General features: G+C 38.3%; 1 protein-coding gene across 1 annotated transcript in view; it reads left to right on the top strand.

Moving 5' to 3' along the window:
- LOC133648840 (integrin alpha-5-like) overlaps positions 1–23,085 on the top strand; it is a 100,378-nt gene extending 77,293 nt beyond the window's left edge. The window contains exons 20-30 of the mRNA XM_062045315.1: positions 291–441; positions 3,689–3,781; positions 4,091–4,170; positions 9,963–10,043; positions 10,110–10,215; positions 12,250–12,408; positions 12,503–12,607; positions 14,321–14,434; positions 16,982–17,083; positions 17,189–17,311; positions 20,113–23,085. Coding sequence (XP_061901299.1) covers positions 291–441; positions 3,689–3,781; positions 4,091–4,170; positions 9,963–10,043; positions 10,110–10,215; positions 12,250–12,408; positions 12,503–12,607; positions 14,321–14,434; positions 16,982–17,083; positions 17,189–17,311; positions 20,113–20,196 — 1,198 coding nt within the window. The 3' untranslated portion in view covers positions 20,197–23,085. The remainder of the gene's footprint in view (positions 1–290; positions 442–3,688; positions 3,782–4,090; positions 4,171–9,962; positions 10,044–10,109; positions 10,216–12,249; positions 12,409–12,502; positions 12,608–14,320; positions 14,435–16,981; positions 17,084–17,188; positions 17,312–20,112) is intronic.

Raw genomic sequence — 23,085 nt, 5'->3', positions numbered from 1 at the left:
TATGATATTTTCACATCATTACGTCCCTAGGTATGAATAGCCTTTGACTACTTGGCAACCAACCCAGGGCGTCTTCTTTTCACTGAGCCTGGCTAGACTAGATTGATGGCTTCAAACATTTTTCTCCATATTTTTACATATCCTCCTGAGAACCCGAATTTCTTTTTGGTCCATAATTCATTTGTCAGTGTTACGTAAAACATCCACTGCAGAGCAGAGGCTACCAGGAGGATTAGTACATAAATATATCTAACGACAAGCTTGACGATGATGTGTTTATGATCACCCAGTGACAGAACAGAAGTTTACCTGGGTGACGAAAACTCCCTGAGCGTGACCTTCAACGCCAGAAACGAGGGAGAAGGCGGGGCCTACGAGGCGGAACTTTACGTGCTGCTTCCACCAGAGGCCGACTACAGCGGGATAGCGCGCAACAATGCGGTGAGAAGTACTGTCTGAAACTGAAAATGTCAAAAGTACTTTACTGGACAACCATTATTGGTACAACTGCAGTGCTTGGTGAACTTTGAATAGGTTAATTCATACCAACATAAAGTCCTCTTTTTGCAACTTTAAAGACCTATTTAATAGAAGTCATGTTTGATATCATTAGACAACTTATCAAAATATTGTAAAGGTGGACCATGGTCCAAGAAAAAACAATCACATTTTGGCTGGGATGATCATTACGTTATTGTACAATCTTCTGTTATTTCTTTCTTTCTTTGTTTCATGTTTATTTCGAATATGTAGACAAAACAAAAACAAACAAATTTTGCAAAAAACAACAAAAAAGCCATTCAAGAATGAATAACAAAAACAATAATAATAATAGTAACAATAAAAAATGTCATGTTTTATGCTTTTGTTAACAGTTCAGCCTTGGCCCAGTTATGCTAATGGCATAAAAGCCAAGTCTAGTTGTCTCTAAGACAGGGGTCGGCAACCCAAAATGTTGAAAGAGCCATATTGGACCAAAAAATAAATTAAAAAAATCTGTCTGGAGCAGAAAAAAAATTAAAAGCCTTATATAATTGTTATAATGAAGGCAACACATGATGTAAGTGTCTATATTAGCTATATTAGCCTACTGTCAAAGGCTGATTCAAATCTTTGACAGAAATGTTGTATTTTAATTTTTATTCTACACGTTTTTGCAACATTAGAAATCATTAGTAAAACTAAGGCTTCTCGCAGGATGAGATTAAGTTCTGGAAATTACTGGCTCAGAATATAGATGTGTGTGTCCAAGTTAAAGAAAATAGCAGGCTGTCTTCTTCTAATGGGTTTATTACAATCTTTACGAGCTGGGTAAAATTTGCTGTGGTCTGGAACAACATGGCACACAAACAACACAGAAATGCAGCCAATATTACATCCAGATAATGTGTCATGAGACATAAATTAAATACACGGAGGACATAAGTAAAGGAAATTAAATGAACTCAAATATACCTATAAACAAGGCATAATGATGCAATATGTACATACAGTTAGCGTATTTAGCATGTTAGCACCAATTAGCTTGCAGTCATGGATTGACCAAATATGCCTGATAAGCACTCCAGCAAAATCAATGCAATCAACAAAGCTCACCTTTGTGTATTCACGCACAGCATAAAACGTTTGGTGGACAAAATGAGTCAAAGGAGGAGTGGCATAAAACACGCCTTTCTGTGGCAGCATCGGAGAAAGTTGTACATGTAAACACACTACGACGAGTTCAAGGATCGCTGAAATTAGTAGGACGAAACGGTGCTTGACAAATATTGTCATTCGTGAAGCATGTTTAATGTAAACAGTGGGATTTCTAACAATTAGGAAGGTTTGTGTCATGTTTGTCATCCTACAGAAAATATATATTTTTATTAATCTTTTTCCATTTTCACACATCTCTGAAAGAGGTCCAGGGAGCCACTAGAGCGGCGCTAAAGAGCCACATGTGGCTCTAGAGCCGCGGGTTGCTGACCCCATGGTCTAAGATTATCAACATAACAAAACAGGTATTAATACAGTGTGGGAAATAATTTGATCCCCTGTTTATTTTGTATGTTTTCTCCCTTACAAAGAACACCAATAAAGTTTATTTTAACACAAAAACATAATGAATTAATTCAGATTTGTCTGAGTAAATTAAGTATTTGACGCCCTACCAACCAGCAAGCATTCTGACCCCATAAAACGGTTATGTGCCCAGGAAGCACACAAGTTAGTTTGGTCTTTTCAGTGGGAAAGAGACCACTTTTGGCGCAATAATTCATACATGGAAGAAATACAAGTTTACAGTCAATCTGGATCTGGAGCTCCATGTAGGATTTCACTTTGTGGGCTAAGGATGATACTGAAACAAGTGAGGGCTCAGCCAAGGAACATGTTCATGATCTCAAAGGAGGCGGAAGTCTAATGAATGGTACTAATGAATCAAAAATGGTACTATACTCTTGTTTGAAAAGTACCGGTTCCCGGGCATGACGTCATGTCGTGACATTGCTGGTTTTATGAGCAGAGGAGCATGTTCGGCAACGCACAATCACGGAGTACTTACAAGAAGACACAGTGTGTAGACAGAAAAGGGAGAATGGACGCATTTTGGCTTAAAAACTGACGATAAAGGGGAAGCTATAACACTGAAACACCCTCAGGAAGAGGTGCTTTAAGACATGGGTAGCTAGTTAGCGGCTAATGTCCATCCGCAGTCGGCAGGGTTTTAGCTACTTCTAAATCACTAATCCTCGCCTCCATGGCAACAAATAAAGTAAGTTTCTTACAAGTATCAACCCTGCAGGACGAGGAATAGCTAAACATGTTTCACTACACACCGTAGGAGGATACAATAGCTCACCGGCGTCACCGCTAACAAAAGCTAGCGTGCCTGAATGTAAACAAACGCCATGGGTGGATCTACACCTGGCATCCACTGTAATGATACCAAGTACAAGAGCGTATCTAGTCGATACTACTATGATTACATCAATATTTTTTATGGTCACAAAATCTTTTTTCTTTTTTAAAAAAGATCATATTATATTCATAAACTCAGGAAATATGTCCCTGGACAAATGAGAACTTAAATTATGACCAACGTATGATCCTGTAACTACTTGGTATTAGATCGATACCTAAAATTGTGGTATCATCCAAAACTAATGTAAAGTATCAAACAACAGAAGAATAAGTGTTTATTACATTTTAACAGAAGTGTAGATACAACACGTTAAAACAGAAAATAAGCAGATATTAACAGTAAATGAACAAGTAGATTAATAATCAATTTTTACAGCTTGTCCTTTATAATTTTGACAAAATAATAGAATGATAAATGACACAATATGTTACTGCAAATGTCAGCAGACAAATTAGGAGCCTTTGTTTGTTTACTTACTACTAAATGACAAGTTGTCTAGTATGTTCACTATTTTATTTAAGGACAAAATTGTTCTTCGATTGCAATATTTAAACATATGTTTAATGTACCGTAAGATTTTTTGTTAAAATAAAGCCATTTTTTGTGGTCTCCTTTATTTAGAAAAGTATCAAAGTATTGAAATACATTTTGGTACCGGTACCAAAATATTGGTACAGAGACAACCCTAGTGTACATAGACAGTTTTGGTTTCTTTTTAACTATTATTTTGTTTTTATGTACTCAAGCAGAACCTCTTAGTGATAAGCTTTGTGTCTGTTCCAGAGTTTGACTCAGCTAACGTGCAGCTACGAGGCAGAAAACGAGACCCGCTTCCTCAAATGCGATCTGGGAAACCCCATGAAATCTGGCACCAGTGTAAGAAAGTTTAGACAATGTTATTTTCTTTCACAACAATTGAGTCAGAGCGAGTTGTTCTTCTGTGGCCTGAACCAAAGACGAGCAATTTCATAATATTTTCAGACTGTTGTGACATATAAACATATGTTTTATTTCCTATTTCAAAAACTTAAGATGGCAAAGACAAGGACAAAGAGCCCAGTCTTAGTTTATGATTTGCATGAGAGCTTTTGGAAGATTTAGTGCATGGTTAAAACTGACCAAAAATGACAGAACAAATATGTTATGCCGTTCTTTAATTAATACAATTTTTTTTTTTTTTTTTAGTTTTGGGCCGGTGTCCGATTCACTGTTCCCAGACTCGAGGACACTCACAACACCGTACAATTTGAGCTCCAAATAAGAAGGTAAGTTACTTTTTTCCAAGGTTCAACACAATCCATTGATTCTGGGACATTGGTCAATCTCCAATGTGTTTAAATTCCAAGGTTGCAACTACAGATGTCCGATAATGGCTTTGTTGCCGATATCCGATATTCCGATATTGTCCAACTCTTAATTACCGATTCCGATATCAACCGATACCGATATATACAGTTGTGGAATTAACACATTATTATGCCTAATTTTGTTGTGATGCCCCGCTGGATGCATTAAACAATGTAACAAGGTTTTCCAAAATAAATCAACTCAAGTTATGGAAAAAAAATGCCAACATGGCACTGCCATGTTTATTATTGAAGTCACAAAGTGCATGATTTTTTTTTCACAAGCCTCAAAACAGCAGCTTGAAATTTGGGACATGAGGTGAGGTGGGCGGGGTTGGGGGTGGGGGGGTGTATTGTAGCGTCCCGGAAGAGTTAGTGCTGCAAGGGGTTCTGGGTATTTGTTCTGTTGTGTTTATGTTGTGTTATGGTGCGGATGTTCTCCCGAAATGTGTTTGTCATTCTTGTTTGGTGTGGGTTCACAGTGTGGCGCATATTTGTAATAGTGTTAAAGTTGTTTATACGGCCACCCTCAGTGTGACCTGTATGGCTGTTGACCAAGTATGACTTGCATTCACATGTGTGTGTGAAAAGCAGTAGATATTATGTGATTGGGCCGGCACGCAAATGCAGTGCCTTTAAGGCACGCTCCCAATATTGTTGTCTGGGTGGAAATCGGGAGAAATTCGGGAGAATTGTTGCCCCGGGAGATTTTCGGGAGGGGCACTGAAATTCGGGAGTCTCCCGGGAAAATCGTGAGGGTTGGCAAGTATGACTGGGAGATGCAACTGCTATGTACTTCTCCCTACGTCCGTGCACCACTCCGTACAGCGGCGTTTTAAAAAGTCATACATTTTCCTTTTTTAAACCGATACCGATAATTTCCGATATTACATTTTAAAGCATTTATCGGCCGATAATATCGGCAGTCCGATATTATCGGACATCTCTAGTTGCAACATCACTGGGAGGGTGCAAGGGAGTTTGTCCATAGGCATTTATTGGTGTCCCTTGCAGTGTCCTGTAGGGGGTGCTCCATAACTACAGGGTTCATGGCATGCTACTAGGTGCCGTCTGGTCCTTGTGCAATCGAAACCGGAGCTTGGTTTGCGTTGGTCATATATATTGTTTCTACATTTAAAACACTTAATTTTGGTCTACACAACATGCAAATTTACCTATTTTCACCACGCCCCTTCACACAGAGTCAGCATTCGCCCCGCCGGGCAGATATGTTTTGTTTTTTAGCTTTCCTGCTTTTATTGTGCTCTTTGGTACTGGTACCAAAATGTATTTCGATACTTTTTGATACTTTTCTAAATAAAGGAGACCACAAAATATGGCTTTATTTTAACAAAAAAATCTTACAATACATTAAACATATGTTTAAATATTGCAATCGAAGAACAATTTTGGCCATAAATAAAATAGTGAACTTACAAGACAACTTGTCTTTTAGTAGTAAGTAAACAAACAAAGACTCCTAATTTGTCTGCTGACGTATGCAGTAACATATTGTGTCATCCCCCATTCTATTATTTTGTCAAAATTATAAAGGACAAGCTGTTTAAGTGACTTTCACCACAGCACAACATCCAAGATGATATAGCGAGATCAGCGGCTTACTGTATTTTGTCGTCGGCAACAAGTTAGGACAGTGGTTCTCAACCTTTTTTCAGTGATGTACCACCTGTGAACATTTTTTTAATTCAAGTACCCCCTAATCCAGGGGTGGGCAATTAATTTTTACCGGGGGCCGCATGAGCAACCTGAGCACTGCTGGGGGGCCACACTGACAATATTTCAATTAAATTTTGCTCAAATTATTTTTGATATACCGTAAGATAGATAATAATAATAATAATATTTTCATTTAACCTAACTTATCTTTATACAAAAGCAGATGGCTTTTGATGGTTTTATTTTTAACACTTTCTTACACAACACTTCCTGATGTATATTACAATACAAAAATTTCAATTTCTGTCACTTTATCCTGCATCCTCTTTGTTGTAAAACCTTTATTTAACCAGATAAGAAAACATTGTGAACGTAGCACGCCTGTAAGGTGATTGGTGAAGAAGGAGGAAGCGTTGCTGTTGCGGAAATGAGGAGTGAGGATTGGTTTTCCTTTTGGAAAGAACGAGATAAGTTGAGCTGTGTTAGTATAGCATGCTCAATAAAAGTTTAAAAAGTGCATCAGACTTGGTGTGCACTTCTTCTGGACGCTACAATTGATGTCAGAAGTGGGATGAAATGCCTCCCAGTTCGCCTTGCCATCAAACCTGGGAGTCTTCATTGAGGGCGGAATTCCCCCCGTGGCAAGCAGCGTGGCTGCACCTGTAAACACTCTCTCTCTCTCTCTCTCTCTCTCTCTCTCTCTCTCTCTCTCTCTCTCTCTTTGCGGCGAGCTCCTCACGTGGCACGTACCTCCCGATGACGTAGCACACAAACAGTGCAGTATGCGCAAAGTTTTACTTCTGCCACCAATTGTAGTGTCCAGAAGAAGTGCACATCAAGTCTGACGCTCTTTTTAAACTTTTATTGAGCAAGCTATACTAACACAGCTCAACATATCTCGTTCCTTCCACACGCACGTCTCCTCACTCCTCATTTACGCAACTCAAGAAGACAACATCTACTTCAGCAGGTCGTTACACTATATTCTTTAAACACAGCAACGTGTGTACCACAAATAAGCACACAGCTTTACCTTTACTTGTCTTGTTGAAAACACGCCATTCGTCATCAACTTTTCTCTTTTTAGTCGCTGTGCGCCTTCCCTCACAGGACATACGCACAATAACACTTTTCAAAATAAAAGCAGCACAGTTGTATTGCACGCACGACAAAGATGTTTTTTTAAATTTATTTTGTAATTTGAGATTGCCGCTGCGCGCACGAGCATACGTCCACACGGAAGTAATACAAATAACGCTTTTCAAAACAAAAGCAGCACCGTTGTATTGCACACTCGAAATAGATGCTTTTTAAAATTTATTTTGTAATTTATAATTGGCCTCACGCGGGCCGGACAGGGACGTACAAAGGGCCGGATGCGGCCCGCGGGCCGCACAATGCCCAGGTCTGCCCTAATCAGAGCAAAGCATTTTTGGTTGAAAAAAAGAGATAAAGAAGTAAAATACAGCACTATGTCATCAGTTTCTGATTTATCAAATTGTATAACAGTGCAAAATATTGCTCATTTGTTGTGGTATTTCTTGAACTATTTGGAAAAAAAGATATAAAAATAACTAAAAACTTGTTGAAAAATAATCAAGTTATTCAATTATAAATAAAGATTTCTACACATAAAAGTAATCATCAACTTGGGGATTGTAATACGGATCCATCTGGATTCATGAACTTAATTCTAAACATTTCTTCACAAAAAAAGAAATCTTTAACATTAATATTTATGGAACATGTCCACAAAACTTCTTTTTGACAGACATTTAAAAAAAATCTCACGTACCCCTTGGCATACCTTCAAGTACCCCCAGAGGTACGCGTACCCCCATTTGAGAACCACTGAGTTAGGAGGCGATGCTGGCGGACGAGAGAGAGTAACGAAGCCCAGGTGACGTGCAGGTTGGAACTATAGGCTGGCTGAGGTTAAACATCTACCAAGTCAGTAACTTTATAATGCTAGACCCTGGGCGTGTACATGTGTATGTTGACAATAAAAGGCTTTGCTAATCTGTATCATGTAAATAACTCCACTGCACAGCTGCTTTGAGTTGTAAACAACCGAGGCTCAAGGCTATAGACTAAGCTACGAGCTACATTGCGAACTTAATAACGGATTATATAACTTACTCGTCCATTGCCAAGCAGAGTACACACTGATACAATTAAAACTATATATTTTTTTAGAAAATGTATTTTTTATTTTGCCGGAGGACGGTGACGCTATTTCCTTACAGTAGAAGTCTAAGCTAGCTACACAACAATGCGATCTATCATGGCGAACATCTTTTTTCTGTGTTTTTTTTATGTTAATATTGTAAGTATCTTGTATTTTTTATAGTGTGCGGCTGCTGTTGATTACCGTATTTTTCGGAGTATAAGTCGCTCCGGAGTATAAGTCACACCAGCCGAAAATGCATAATAAAGAAGGAAAAAAAACATATATAAGTCGCACTGGAGTATAAGTCGCATTTTTTGGGGACATTTATTTGATAAAACCCAACACCAAGAATAGACATTTAAAAGGTAATTTAAAATAAATAAAGAATAGTGAACAACAGGCTGAATAAGTGTACGTTTATATGAGGCATAAATAACCAACTGAGAACGTGCCTGGTATGTTAACGTAACATATTATGGTAAGAGTCATTCAAATAACTATAACATATAGATCATGCTATACGTTTACCAAACAATCTGTCACTCCTAATCGCTGAATCCCATGAAATCTTATACGTCTAGTCTCTTACGTGAATGAGATAAATAATATTATTTGATATTTTACGGTAATGTGTTAATAATTTCACACATAAGTCGCTCCTGAGTATAAGTCGCACTCATGGCCAAACTATGAAAAAAACTGCCACTCATAGTCCAAAAATACAGTACTTCAAAAAGCCGAACAATCCCAGCTCTGCACTCAGTGCAGCGGCTGACGGAATGTTATAAAATGTGCGCGTAAAAGTCCTTCCGAGGCTTTGGAGGGGGAGAAGCTAGCGGGCGTCAGTCATGCAAGCTATGTGACGAGAGAGCATATTTCAACCTTGTTCACTAAACGTTTGCCTCCGCCAAGGCTTTGTCACTAATATATTATTTTTATGGACAGAAATTCTAGACCTAGCCAAGTTGTTGAAGGCAAGGTTGCCAACTCCCCCGGATTCTGCCCTTATCATCCGACATCCTGACAGAAATGACAAATCTCCAGAATTGATGTAGCATAACTAAGTTTGTCAATAGTTATGAAAAGAAAAATATGAGAAAATCTACAGAATTGTTAACACCAAAGTGTTTCCGGTTTGGGGGGTTGGGGGCCTTAGGATCTTGTTTGCTATTTGCAGATGATGTGATCCTGATGGCCTTATCAGGCTGATCTTCAGCGTTTACTGGGCCGTCTAACCGTGTGAAGCTTTTGGAATAAGACCTAGTTCCTCAAAATCTGTAGCCTTGGTTCTCAGCCTCAGGTGGAGTAGCTGAAGTATCATTAGCGTCAGCTCAAGAGGCAGATATGAAATCTACGTCCCTACCCTCACCTATGGTTACTTTGGGTTGTGACTAGGGCTGCAACTAACGATTAATTTGATAATCGATTAATCTGTCCATTATTACTTTGATTAATCGATTAATAATCGGATAAAAGAGACAAACTACATTTCTATCCTTTCCAGTATTTTATTGAAAAAAACCAGCATATTGGCACAATACTAATTTTGATTATTGTTTCTCAGCTGTTTGTACATGTTGCAGTTTATAAATAAAGGTTTATTAAAAATAAAAAAAATAAAAAAATAGCCTCTGCGCATGCGCATAGCATAGATCCAACAAATCGATGACTAAATTAATCGCCAACTATTTTTATAATCGATTTTAATCGATTTAATCGATTAGTTGTTGCAGCCCTAGTTGTGACCAAAAAAGGGTTTCCTCTTTAGGGTGACTTATCTAGGATAAGCAACAGATGAGCGGCAGAAAATAGATGCATGGATGGATTGATATCTGTGATATATTTCTTTTTCTATGTGTTGTAGTAAAAATGCTAATAACTCAGAGAGTGAAGTGGTGCTCTTCCAGCTGGAGGTAGCTGCAATGGCTGATGTCATCCTGCAGGGGTGAGGCATCATTAATTTGTATTGTTACTCCTGCTTGTTACTGAACTTTCACGTCTTCCGTTGCAGTGTTTCTCGGCCAGACAAAGTCTTCTTCCCCCCTCCCAATTGGAGTGTTCGTCAGAGTCTGGTTAATGAGCAGGACATTGGCCCTGAGCTCCAACAGGTCTATGAGGTATGTTGCAATTTTAAGCCTGTTTTGACAGAATTAACACATTGTTATTAGTACAAAACTGATTTATTTTGGGGTTATTAGAAAAGGCATCGTTTCAAATGCATTACCGTATTTTTCGGACTATAAGTAGCAGTTTTTTCACAGTTTGGCCAGGGGTGCGACTTATACTCAGGAGCGACTTATGTGTGAAATTATTAACACATTACCGTAAAATATCAAATTATATTATTTAGCTCATTCACGTAAGAGACTAGACGTATAAGATTTCATGGGATTTAGCGATTAGGAGTGACAGATTGTTTGGTAAACGTATAGCATGTTCTATATGTTATAGTTATTTGAATGACTCTTACCATAATATGTTACGTTAACATACCAGGCACGTTCTCAGTTGGTTAGTACATGTCAAACTACTTCCTTAACATAAATGACCGCCATAACCACAACACCAGGGGGTGCTCCACTAACCACGTTAAACCCAGATTCCGAACTAACAAAGGTCTTAACTCATTCTCTTTCTATGCCACATCAATGTGGAATGCGCTCCCAACAGGTATAAAAGAAAGGGCATCTCTATCCTCCTTCAAAACCGCAATAAAAGTTCACCTCCAGGCAGCTACAACCCTAAACTAACACCCTCCCCGGATTGCTAATAATCAAATGTAAACAATCAAATGCAGATACTTTTTCTTTTTCTTATGCCTTCTGATCTCTCTCTCTCTCTCTCTCTCTCTCTCTCTCTCTCTCTCTCTCTCTCTCTCTCTCTCTCTCTCTCTCTCTCTCTCTCTCTCTCTCTCTCTCTCTCTCTCTCTCTCTCTCTCTCTATGTCCATTACTTGATGTCCACCCCCCCCCCCGCCCCCACACCCCTGATTGTAAATAATGTAAATAATTCAATGTGATTATCTTGTGTGATGACTGTATTATGATGATAGTATATATGATAGTATATATCTGTATCATGAATCAATTTAAGTGGACCCCGACTTAAACAAGTTGAAAAACTTATTTGGGTGTTACCATTTAGTGGTCAATTGTACGGAATATGTACTTCACTGTGCAACCTACTAATAAAAGTCTCAATCAATCAATCAATCAATATTTATGCCTCATATAACGTACACTTATTCAGCCTGTTGTTCACTATTCTTTATTTATTTTAAATTGCCTTTCAAATGTCTATTCTTGGTGTTGGGTTTTATCAAATACATTTCCCCAAAAAATGCGACTTATACTCCAGTGCGACTTATATATGTTTTTTTCCTTCTTTATTATGCATTCGGCAGGTGCGACTTATACTCCGCAGCGATTTATACTCCGAAAAATGCGGTATATACCGTAATTTCCAGACCATAGGGCGCACCGGATTATAAGGCACACTGCCGATGAACGGTCTATTTTCGATCGGTTTTCATATATAAGGCGCACCGGATTATTGGGCGCATTATCCATCCATCCATTTTCTACCGCTCGTCCCTTTCGGAGTGGCGGGGGGTTAGGGCGCATTAAAGGGGTCATTTTTTATTTTTTTCCCCTTAATGTAAAACACTTCCTTGTGGTCTACATCAGTGGTCCCCAACCACCGGGCCGCGGCCCGGTACCGGTCCGTGGATCGATTGGTACCGGGCCGCACAAGAATATAAAAAAAATAAAATACAAATACAAATAATTTTAATATTTTTTTAAATTAAATCAACATAAAAAACACAAGATACACTTACAATTAGTGCACCAACCCAAAAAAGCTCCCTCCCCCATTTACACTCATTCACACAAAAGGGTTGTTTCTTTCTGTTATTAATATTCTGGTTCCTACATTATATATCAATATATATCAATACAGTCTGCAGGAATACAGTCCGTAAGCACATGATTGTAATTTTTTATGACAAAAAATATCAGGGCCATTTAATGATGACTTGACATGCAATTCTTACATACAGCTCCTTTAATTTTATAGCATTTTGCACAGTATGAAAGTTGGCTCTTCCCACGTATTGTGCGGGCAAGTTCAAACTGTCTTTCTGTCTTTCAGTTGGTTAACAACGGCCCCAGTGTTGTCAGTCAATCCACATTAGAGGTGAGATGCCCTCTCAAGGCTCACGGCCACGACCTGCTCTATCCTGTGGAGGTGGTCACGGAAGGACCCCTTAGCTGCTCTTCTAAACACACCCTCAATGCACTGAAACTTAAGGTGGTGGCGCACACACACGCAAAACACGGTTAATCATTCTTAACCTTTTAGTGTTGCACTGCAATTAAGAATAATGTACTTATTATGCACACAGCTTCAGCCTCCTGCCGCAAAGATTCCCTCATCTCTGCAGTCCACACCAGAACATCTTATCCAAAAGAGGGAAGTCAAAAGTCCCTTGGCTGAACATGGAAACTTGGTAAATAAAAAAACCAGTGAAGTTGGTACGTTGTGTAAATGGTAAATAAAAACAGAATACAATGATTTGCAAATAATTTTCAACCTATATTCAATTGAATAGACTGCAAAGACAAGATATTTAATGTTCAAAATGAGAAACTAAGTTTTCTTTTTGCAAATAATCATTAACTTAGAATTTAAAGGCAGCAACACATTGCAAAAAAGTTGTCACAGGAGCATTTTTACCACTGTGTTACATGGCCTTTCATTTTAACAACACTCAGTAAACCTTTGGGTACTGAGGAGACCAATTTTTTAAACATTTCAGGTGGAATTATTTCCCATTCTAACAGTTCGAGGTCTCCGTTGTGGTATTTTAGGCTTCATAATGTGCCACATATTTTCAATAGGAGACAGGTCTGGACTACAGGCAGGCCAGTCTAGTACCCGCACTCTTTTACTATGAAACCATGCTGTTGTAACACGTGCAGAATGTGGCTTGGCATTTTCTTGCTGACTCATCAGACCACAGAACACTTTTCCACTTTGCATCAGTCCATCTTAGATGAGCTCGGGCCCCGCGAAGCCGGCGCCGTTTCTGGGTGTTGTTGATAAATGGCTTTGGCTTTGCATAGTAGAGTTCTAACTTGCACTTACAGATGTAGTGACGAACTGTAGTTACTGACAGTGGTTTTCTGCAGTGTTCCTGAGCCCATGTGGTGATATCCTTTACACACTGATGTCGCTTCTTGATGCAGTACCGCCTGAGGGATTGAAGGTCACGGGCATTCATTGTGCAGTGATTTCTCCAGATTCTCTGAACCTTTTGATGATATTACGGACCGTAGATGGTGAAATCCCTAAATTCCTTGCAATAGCTGGTTGAGAAATGTTGTTCTTAAACTATTGGACAATTTGCTCACTCATTTGTTCACAAAGTGGTGACTCTCGCCCCATCCTTGTTTGTGAATGACTGAACATTTCAGCTGCTTTTATACCCAATCATGGCACCTGTGGGATGTTCCAAATAAGTGTTTGATGAGCATTCCTCAACTCTTTCTGTCTTTTTTGCCACTTGTGCCAGCTTTTTTGAAACATGTTGTAGGCATCAAATTCCAAATGAGCTAATATTTATAAAATAATATATCAATTTATCAGTTTGAATGTTAAGTATCTTGTGTTTGCAGTCTATTCAATTGAATATAGGTTGAAAAGGATATGGAAATCTTTGTATTCTGTTTTTATTTACGATTCACACACGTGCCAACTTCACTGGTTTTGGGTTTTGTACAAATTGTAATATTTGCAAACAAAATGGTGAACTGCACCTCAACTTGAACTCTTAAACAACGTATATAGCTTTTGGGTTGAATGAGCGTTTTCCTCCCGAGTGGGCTTTTTGGATGGCTGTATTGAATGTTGTCGAGTCGAGTTACAACCCAAGAATGCAAGCTTGAGGCTTCTGTACTTGCAAAGTGTTTGAATTGTAATGAGATTGCTGAACTCGGCAGAGGAAATGGGAATATAATGAGCCCTGGCCCAGATCTCCTGCTGTCTACTGTAATTGTTTACAAGCGGGAGTTAATTATGTTTGCCATTTACTGGGGTGCATCACTTCTGAATTTATTGTGTTGCTCAACCACATTAAAAATGTGACTAAAGAGAAAAATATTTTTTTATTTAACGTCATTGCGTAGAGAAATATACATTCTTGTATGAATGTGTGTCACAGACATGCTCAACCGTGGAGTGCTGGCGGCTGAAGTGTAACGTTGGGCTGCTGGAGAGAGGAGCCAGTGGTATACTACGTGTTCACTTCCGACTTTGGGCAGAGACTTTCATTGAGGTGAGAAGACACAATTTACAGCTAGAAGTAACTTCATCAATATCACATCAGAAGAAGAAAAGCCAGGAAGCCTGGAAACATACTGCCCTCTGGTGGGGGTTAATAATTCACACTCCCATATGAGAGCCAAATAGCTAACAAAAGGGACAAGATTGTAGACCTGCACAAGACTGGGATGCACTTCAAAGACTATCAGCAAAACGCTTGGTGAAAAAGAAACCACTATAGGTGCAATGACTTGTAAATTTAAAAAAATACAGGATTGTGAAGTATATTTATATAGCACTTTCCTCTAGTGACTCAAAGCGCTTTTACATAGTAAAACCCAATATCTAAGTTACATTTAAACCAGTGTGGGTGGCACTGGGAGCAGGTGGGTAAAGTGTCTTGCCCAAGGACACAATGGCAGTGACTAAGATAGCGGAAGCGGGGATCAAACCTGGAACCCTCAAGTTGCTGGCACGGCCACTCTACCAAACGAGCTATACCGTCCCTAAGGATCTCAATCAGTCTCCATGCTAGATTTCCCCCGTGTGGGTAAAGATGAAGTTAGTTAATGAACACATGAATGACTCAGACCAGGCTTGGAAAAATGAGTAGGGATGGGTACCGATTAGGGTTTTACGGTATACCGTGATACTAATGTATCATATTCTGTACTATACCACCTCTAAAAAGTACCGGTAAAATCTTTTTTCGTTTTTTAAAAATGTATATAATGATTATAAACCCAGAAAATATGTCCCTGGACACATGGGGACTTTGAATATGACCAATGTATGATCCTGTAACTACTTGGTATCGCATTGATACCCACATTTGTGGTATCGTCCAAAACTAATGTTAAGTATCAAACAAGAGAAAAATAAGTGATTATTACATTTTAACAGAAGTGTAGATAGAACATGTTAAAAGAGAGAGTAAGCAGATATTAACAGTAAATGAACAAGTAGATTAATAATGATTTTTCTACCACTTGTCCTTAAGAATGTTGACAAAATAATAGAATGATAAATAAATTAGGAGCCTTTGTTTGCTTACTTACTCCTAAAAATAAGTTGTCTAGTATGTTCACTATTTTATTTAAGGACAAACTTGCAATAAGAAACACATGTTTAATGTACCGTAAGATTTTTTGTTAAAATAAAGCCAATAATGCAATTTTTTGTGGTTCCCTTTATTTAGAAAAGTATCGAAAAGTACCAAAATATTGGTATCGGGACAACACTAGTACCGACTGAAGTCCGTCGGTACTACCAGGTACGAATTTCCGTAAAATCAAACGCACGTGATTAGACTCAAGCACTTGGCCGTAAAACAAGCACTCAGAGCTGACACAGTCGGCGGCCTCTAGGTAATGTTACAATTTTCCATGCTAAAAAAGCAACAAAAAAAAAGTGCACAAAAGTACAGAAAGGCTGCACTTTTAAAAATGCGCTATCAATGCTAATATACATTGGATTTGCCATAGACATGTTACCAGCAAGTATTAACGATTCTACATGGCAATTTCAACACCTCCACATTTGGTAATAGAAACTACAACTAAGATGTAGGTTAAACTCAAACAGATGGTGGGTAATAAACACAATATACAAATACAAACACTTTGTAAACCTCAACAAAATAAAAAACTGGCAAAGACTACTTCCTGGCTAAAGTAACAAGCCGTAGTCCAGAGCCGTGATTAGACAGAGTGAGGACAACTCGGTTTCAGAGTTGCTGTCCAACATGGCGCCCTGAAGTCACGACCAATCAGAGAGAGTATGGCCAGACAATCTCCTAAATGATAGGTCAAAAGCCTCTCACGTGACTACAGGGCGCCATGTTAGATATCAACTCTGAAACCAGGTTGTCCATACTCTATGCATGGCTCTGCCGTAGTCTATACACTACTGCCATCTACCGTCTTGGAATTGCAACTGCATGCTAAGTCTACTATGTAATATAGTGCAGCCTTTTTTCAAACAATAAACATTAACACATTTGAACACAAGAGTACAGAAAATCGGCACCAGTGAGTATCGATTCAAATGTAAACGCGACACATTCCTACACTTGAGAGCAACAATCAGCCCAACAACAACATCCCTAATGTCAAACATGGATGTGGAAATAATTCTGCCTTGAGATTATTTCTCTGACCAAAATCCCTACAGAGATGTTTGCAACCTTGCTGACCAGCGACAAGAAACGTCTGACCTCTGGATTTGCCAACAAGCTTTTCTCTACCACTTGGTCAAGTTTTCTTTGGGGATGAAATACTTATTTTACAAAAAATACAAATTAAATCATTCAAGTTATTTTGTAGATGTGTTTACATTTTGTGTCCCTGGGCTGGAATAAACTCAGTATTAAAACTATGGACTGTTTAAATCCTTGTAAGAGGGTGAACTTACAAAACCAGTAGGGGATCAAATATGTATTTTACCGCTGATTGTAACAAATTGCTGTCAGCCTAACAGAATTCCACATGACTTTATGTTTAGGTTATCGTTTTTTTGTTAACAACAACAGTTTGTTTATTGCTGTTTTGTTTTCCTTCAGAGGGCCTACAAGCAGTATCTTTTGGAGTGCTCTGTTCAGTTCACTGTGGACAAGATGCCTTATTCCATTCTTCCAAAATCAAAGCCATCTGGCTTTAAAAAGGTAGTAAGCCTTTTTTTTATTTCAGCGTTTTTATTCCTTTCCTGTGAGCGAGTAAAATGGATGCGAGTCAAATGACCGAATGGATCATGGCTTCTTGTCGTTTAGGTGGTGACGTCCGTCCTGTGGAGCAAGCCTGATAGCATTTTCTCTGTTCCCTGGTGGATCATCGTTCTGGCGGTTCTGGCTGGGCTACTTTTACTCTCCTTGCTCATCTATCTGCTGTACAAGGTAACAAGATTGTTAACTAGTATTGGCACCTAACTGTGCCAAAGTATTTACACTGGAAACACTCACAATCTCATCAAGTATACTGTATATTTCTAACTTCTAGTCAAAATATCTAAACAAACTTCTAACAAGTCGCAATCCCCTGAATAGTCATTCTTAAGTACCGTATTTTTCCGACTATAAGGCACACTTAAAATCCTTTCATGTCCTCAAAACTCAACAGTGCGCCTTATAACCCAGTGTACCTAATGTACGGAATAGTTTTGGTTGTGCTTACCGACCTTGAAGCTATTTTATTTGGTACATGGTGAAATGGTAAGTGTGACCAGTAGATGTCAGTCACACATAAGAGATATGTGTAAACTGCAATATGACTCAAGTAAACAACACCAAAATTGTATATGTTCCATTGAAAATATATAACTTTACACAAGGCGCACAAAAATCTATCAAAATATTTTAGTACGACTTTGGTAAGCTATGAAGCCGCACCGCTTGATGGATTGTACTGTGCTTCAACATACAAGTATTATTATGGTGTGTGTATAAGGTAAGACATATTATCTGGCGTTTTGTTTCGCAATATTATGCAAAAGCAACTTTTCGTACTTTCTGGTACCTGCTGATCTGTATTTGGGAGCTGCATAAGTCCTGAAAATTTAGTAGTCGATAAGCTTCTTCTTTTTCTCTATCTTCTTGTTATGGGACATTCATCCTCCGCTCTTGCCATTTCTTATATTAAGTAGTGTAAAGTTGTTACTTATAATTGTCAGTAAACTTGCCATGAACGCGCTAAAACATACCGGTGTAGTGAGTTTACATTATTCACCCAAGGAACTTTAGTTATTAGAGAGTTATGGTCGGACGGTTTTTCACGGGACACATTTCCGGCCTTGTTATTGCACTAATGAACCACGGATGAGGAGATGCTGCTCCGTTATTGATTGAAGTAAAAGTCTGAATGTCATTAAAACAGTTAGCGCCATCTTTTGACACTTCTTCCACCCCCGTCCTTGCACGCTACACCGCTACAACAAAGATGACGGAGAAAAGACGCTGTCGAAGGTGAACCACGTAAATAAGACCGCCCACAAAACGTCAGAAAGCGACTTGAAGATTATCTGTAAAACATCATCTATGCAACATTTTGACCAAAGTACCACCATTAGATGTTATGTAGACCACAAGGTAGTGTTTTACATTTAGAAAATAATTAAATAATATGACCCCTTTAATGCTCCTTATAATCCGGTGCGCCTTTTGTATGAAAAAAGACCTGAATAGACCCGCTCATCGGCAGTGCGCCTTACAATACCGTACAAAAATACGGTATGCAGATCCCAAATACACAAAAACAGGTACCAATAAGTAAGAAAAGTTGGTTTTGCATGATACTTTTTTGCCAATGACCATGTACAGGCAAATTAAAGGATGCAGACACAATTTGATATTACCGTATTTTTCGGACTATAAGTCGCAGTTTTTTTCATAGTTTGGCCGGGAGTGCGACTTATACTCAGGAGCGACTTATGTGTGAAATTATTAACACATTACCGTAAAATATCAAATAATATTATTTAGCTCATTCACGTAAGAGACTAGACGTATAAGATTTCACGGGATTTAGCGATTAGGAGTGACAGATTGTTTGGTAAATGTATAGCATGTTCTATATGTTATAGTTATTTCAATGACTCTTACCATAATATGTTACGTTAACATACCAGGTACGTTCTCAGTTGGTTATTTATGCGTCATATAACGTACACTTATTCAGCCTGTTGTTCACTATTTTTATTTATTTTAAATTGCCTTTCAAATGTCTATTCTTGGTGTTGGGTTTTATCAAATAAATTTCCCCCAAACATGCGACTTATACTCCAGCGCGACTTATGTATGTTTTTTTCCTTCTTTATTATGCATTTTCGGCCGGTGCGACTTATACTCCGGAGCGACTTATACTCAGAAAAATACGGTAATCACTTTTCTTAATTGTATTTTTTTTCCCATTTAAGACACTAAAACCACTAGTGTAGGTCAAGCTTTTGAATGTGTATTACAAGCATCAAAATTAGGGATGTCCGATAATGGCTTTTTGCCGATATCCGATATGCCGATATTGTCCAACTCTTTAATTACCGATACTGATATCAACCGATATATACAGTCGTGGAATTAACACATTATTATGCCTAATTTGGACAACCAGGTATGGTGAAGATAAGGTACTTTTTAAAAAAATGAATCAAATAAAATAAGATAAATAAATTAAAAACATTTTCTTGAATAAAAAAGAAAGTAAAACAATATAAAAACAGTTACATAGAAACTAGTAATTAATGAAAATTTGTAAAATTAACTGTTAAAGGTTAGTATTATTAGTGGACCAGGAGCACGCACAATCATGTGTGCTTACGGACTGCATCCCTTGCAGACTGTATTGATATATAATGTAGGAACCAGAATATTAATAACAGAAAGAAACAACCCTTTTGTGTGAATGAGTGTGAATGAGTGTAAATGGGGGAGGGAGGTTTTTTGGGTTGGTGCACTAATTGTAAGTGTATCTTGTGTTTTTTATGTGGATTTAATAAAAAAAACAAAAAAAACAAACAAAAAACGATACTGATAATAAAAAAAACGATTCCGATAATTTCCGATATTACATTTTAACACATTTATCGGCCGATAATATCGGACATCTCTAATCAAAATACAGCTTTGCACTTCGTTCAGTCCTGGTCTAAGAAGTCTACATTGCGTGTGGTATACTATATAATGACTTGGCTATTATCTTCTAGATGGGCTTCTTCAAAAGGTCAGATCCATACGGTACAGCCATGGAGAAGGCCCAGCTTAAACCCCAGGCGTCCTCAGAAGCCTAGAACCAAAGCGGAGCCTCCCGAGCGGCTGGGACATTGGAATAATATCACATTGATAAGCATGAATGAGACTTTTGTCAGGAATCATTGATGGACATGTTGTATCACTGGAATACACACAATCTGGTGCTGCACTAAAATATCAGCCACGAAGAAGAAGAAGATGCCACGCAGGTGAGGATGTAATGTCATAAAGATATTGCTTGTTTGGAATCAGAACATGGAGGGAACAACAAAGCCTTTGAGTCAAGAGATCGAAACAACTTTCAGTTCCCTTTTGGGGCGTGAACTTTTTTTTTTAACGATAATGTTTCTTGAGTTGTTGCACGGTGAATGTTATTCAAATATTCAATGCTTAACAGGCCATTATTTCAGCCAACTCCATTTTAGTCTGGGTGTTAACAAATACAGTGGAACCCGTTTATGTGCACACCCCGACTGATGTCGACATAACCCAAAGTAGCCATTGCTCAAGTTGCACTTTTTTTAAAAACTTTTGCTAGCAATATAAGGAGAATAATAGTATGACATACAGTATGTTTATAATCTTATGTAACAGAGCTGGGCTTAGCGATAACAGGGACGTTGACAATGTTGCGACATTAACTTTTCATAGAAAATACCTTTTTGGGTCTCAAAATTTATTTGGATTTCCACTCCCGTCTAGTCCTGGCCTAATAGTCAATACATCAATTAATTGCACATTAAATGAAAAATAACTCGATAATCGATACATTACCATGTTTGTGTATGTTTGTTTAATTTGTTTCTGGCTTTCAACCAGGGTCCAAGAGGGTTCACTCTGTGCATCGCTTTTAGCACGTGAGCATGTTTATTCAATAGCAAAATTAAACGAACAGAGTGAACCCCTTTTGTCTCTGTGGGTGGAGGCGGGACAGCGAGCTTACACACTCACACAGAATGCCCGGAAAGACTTGCTAATCGCGACTAGGTAGTGAGAAGCGCCACAAGGTAAGAAAAATTAAGAGAAAAAAAAATATGATTGCAAGGCATTTTAAATTTTCCAGGCATATTTCGGCTCCAAACCAAATGAGCAAGATGAGTCCATCAACACCAACGAACAAGCAAGTTTTTTTTTTCCAATTGGAGTAAAAACTGCACTTGTAAATGTTCAATATTTATTGAAGTTCAATTTATGCTAACAGAGATTGAGAATCCAATTGTTTACTTATTTTAGAAAAATGTTTTGACCTTCCAATTGATAAAAAATGATTAGAAATAAAATGTTGTGTTTTATTAATAATATTGGTGTTTTACAGAGATGTCCGATATTATCGGCCAATAAATGCTTTAAAATGTAAAATCGGAAATGATCGGTATCTGTTTAAAAAAGTAAAATATATGACTTTTTAAAACGCCGCTGTGTACACGGCCGTAGGGAGAAGTACAGAGCGCCAATAAACCTTAAAGGCACTGCCTTTGCGTGCCGGCCCAATCACATAATATCTACGGCTTTACACACACACAAGTGGATGCAAGGCATACTTGGTCAACAGCCATACAGGTCACACTGGGGGTAGCCGTATAAACAACTTTAACGCTGTTACAAATATGCGCCACACTGTGAACCACACCAAACAAGAATGACAAACACATTTCGGGAGAACATCCGCACCGTAACACAACATAAACACAACAGAACAAATACCCAGAATCCCTTGCAGCACTAACTCCCCCCCGCCCACCTCAACCTCCTCATGCTCTCTCAGGGAGAGCATGTCCCAAATTACCAGCTACTGTTTTGAGGCATGTTAAAAAAAAATCATGCACTTTGTGACTTCAATATTAAATATGGCAGTGCCATGTTGGCATTTTTTTCCATAACTTGAGTTGATTTATTTTGGAAAACCTTGTTACATTGTTTAATGCATCCAGCGGGGCATCACAACAAAATTAGGCATAATAATGTGTTAATTCCACGACTGTATATATCGGTATCGGTTGATATCGGAATCGGTAATTAAGAGTTGGACAATATCGGAATATCGGCAAAAAAGCCATTATCGGACATCACTAGTGTTTTATGGTTACTTGCATAATTAGTATCACATATGCTTAATTTTGGTCTCAAAATATACTAACAATAACATCGTTTATTGGCAATAATTTAAGGAACAGTATATCGACCCAGGCCTACTTGTACTAGTAATAAGAAGAGAGTTGACTGGGACTTGATGAGTGTACGGGTTGCAAGACTGACTTAAGCGGGTTCCATTGTATACATTTATAGTTGTATGGACATTATTTAGCTTCAAAGAGGATTAGTCACAGGTACAAGGTGAGATTTTACTCACTGTTGCTTCTACTAACCAGGAGATGTGACACACGTTGAAAGTTCTATAAAAGGGCTCTCGAACAATTCCTAGTTTCTTTTCATTTAGCTGTTTCTCTTCTCCCGAAATAAAAACACGCTGGTCGTTTAAAAGCTGGTTTCAGTCCAAGAAACGCAACAAGAGTCCCTAATGCTTTGGTGTTCCTTCTCTCTGAAAATATGTAGTCCTTCTTGCAATCGAACAGTTTGGTCAATCTTGGCTTTTACTGATATTTTTCCAAAAAAACTACTCACCACTTGTTATTTATGCCTGAGTGTCAGTATGGTTGACTTGTGTACTGTACTGTCATGCAGGACAATCCCGATCAAACTGCAATGTTGAACTTGAACATTTCCTCTCCCATATTGGGAGGTACTTACTGTGTATGTTGGATTGTATATGCTATCTATGTTGTGCCCCAAAATAAAGCCTAATTTTGTATACAGAGCCCGAATTTTGCTTGATGCAGAAGCGCGAGGTAAGCAGTTGCGCTTGATTGTAAAAGATGTCTATGGAGGAGCTGGTCTGAGAGGTAAAAGAGGAGTGTTAATATTCAGTG

This window comes from Entelurus aequoreus, linkage group LG01 (assembly GCF_033978785.1).
Source record: "Entelurus aequoreus isolate RoL-2023_Sb linkage group LG01, RoL_Eaeq_v1.1, whole genome shotgun sequence".
In the NCBI taxonomy this organism is placed as follows: Eukaryota; Metazoa; Chordata; class Actinopteri; order Syngnathiformes; family Syngnathidae; genus Entelurus; species Entelurus aequoreus.
Note: the sequence above shows the minus strand (reverse complement) of the source record. Positions and strands in the feature narration are given on the sequence as shown.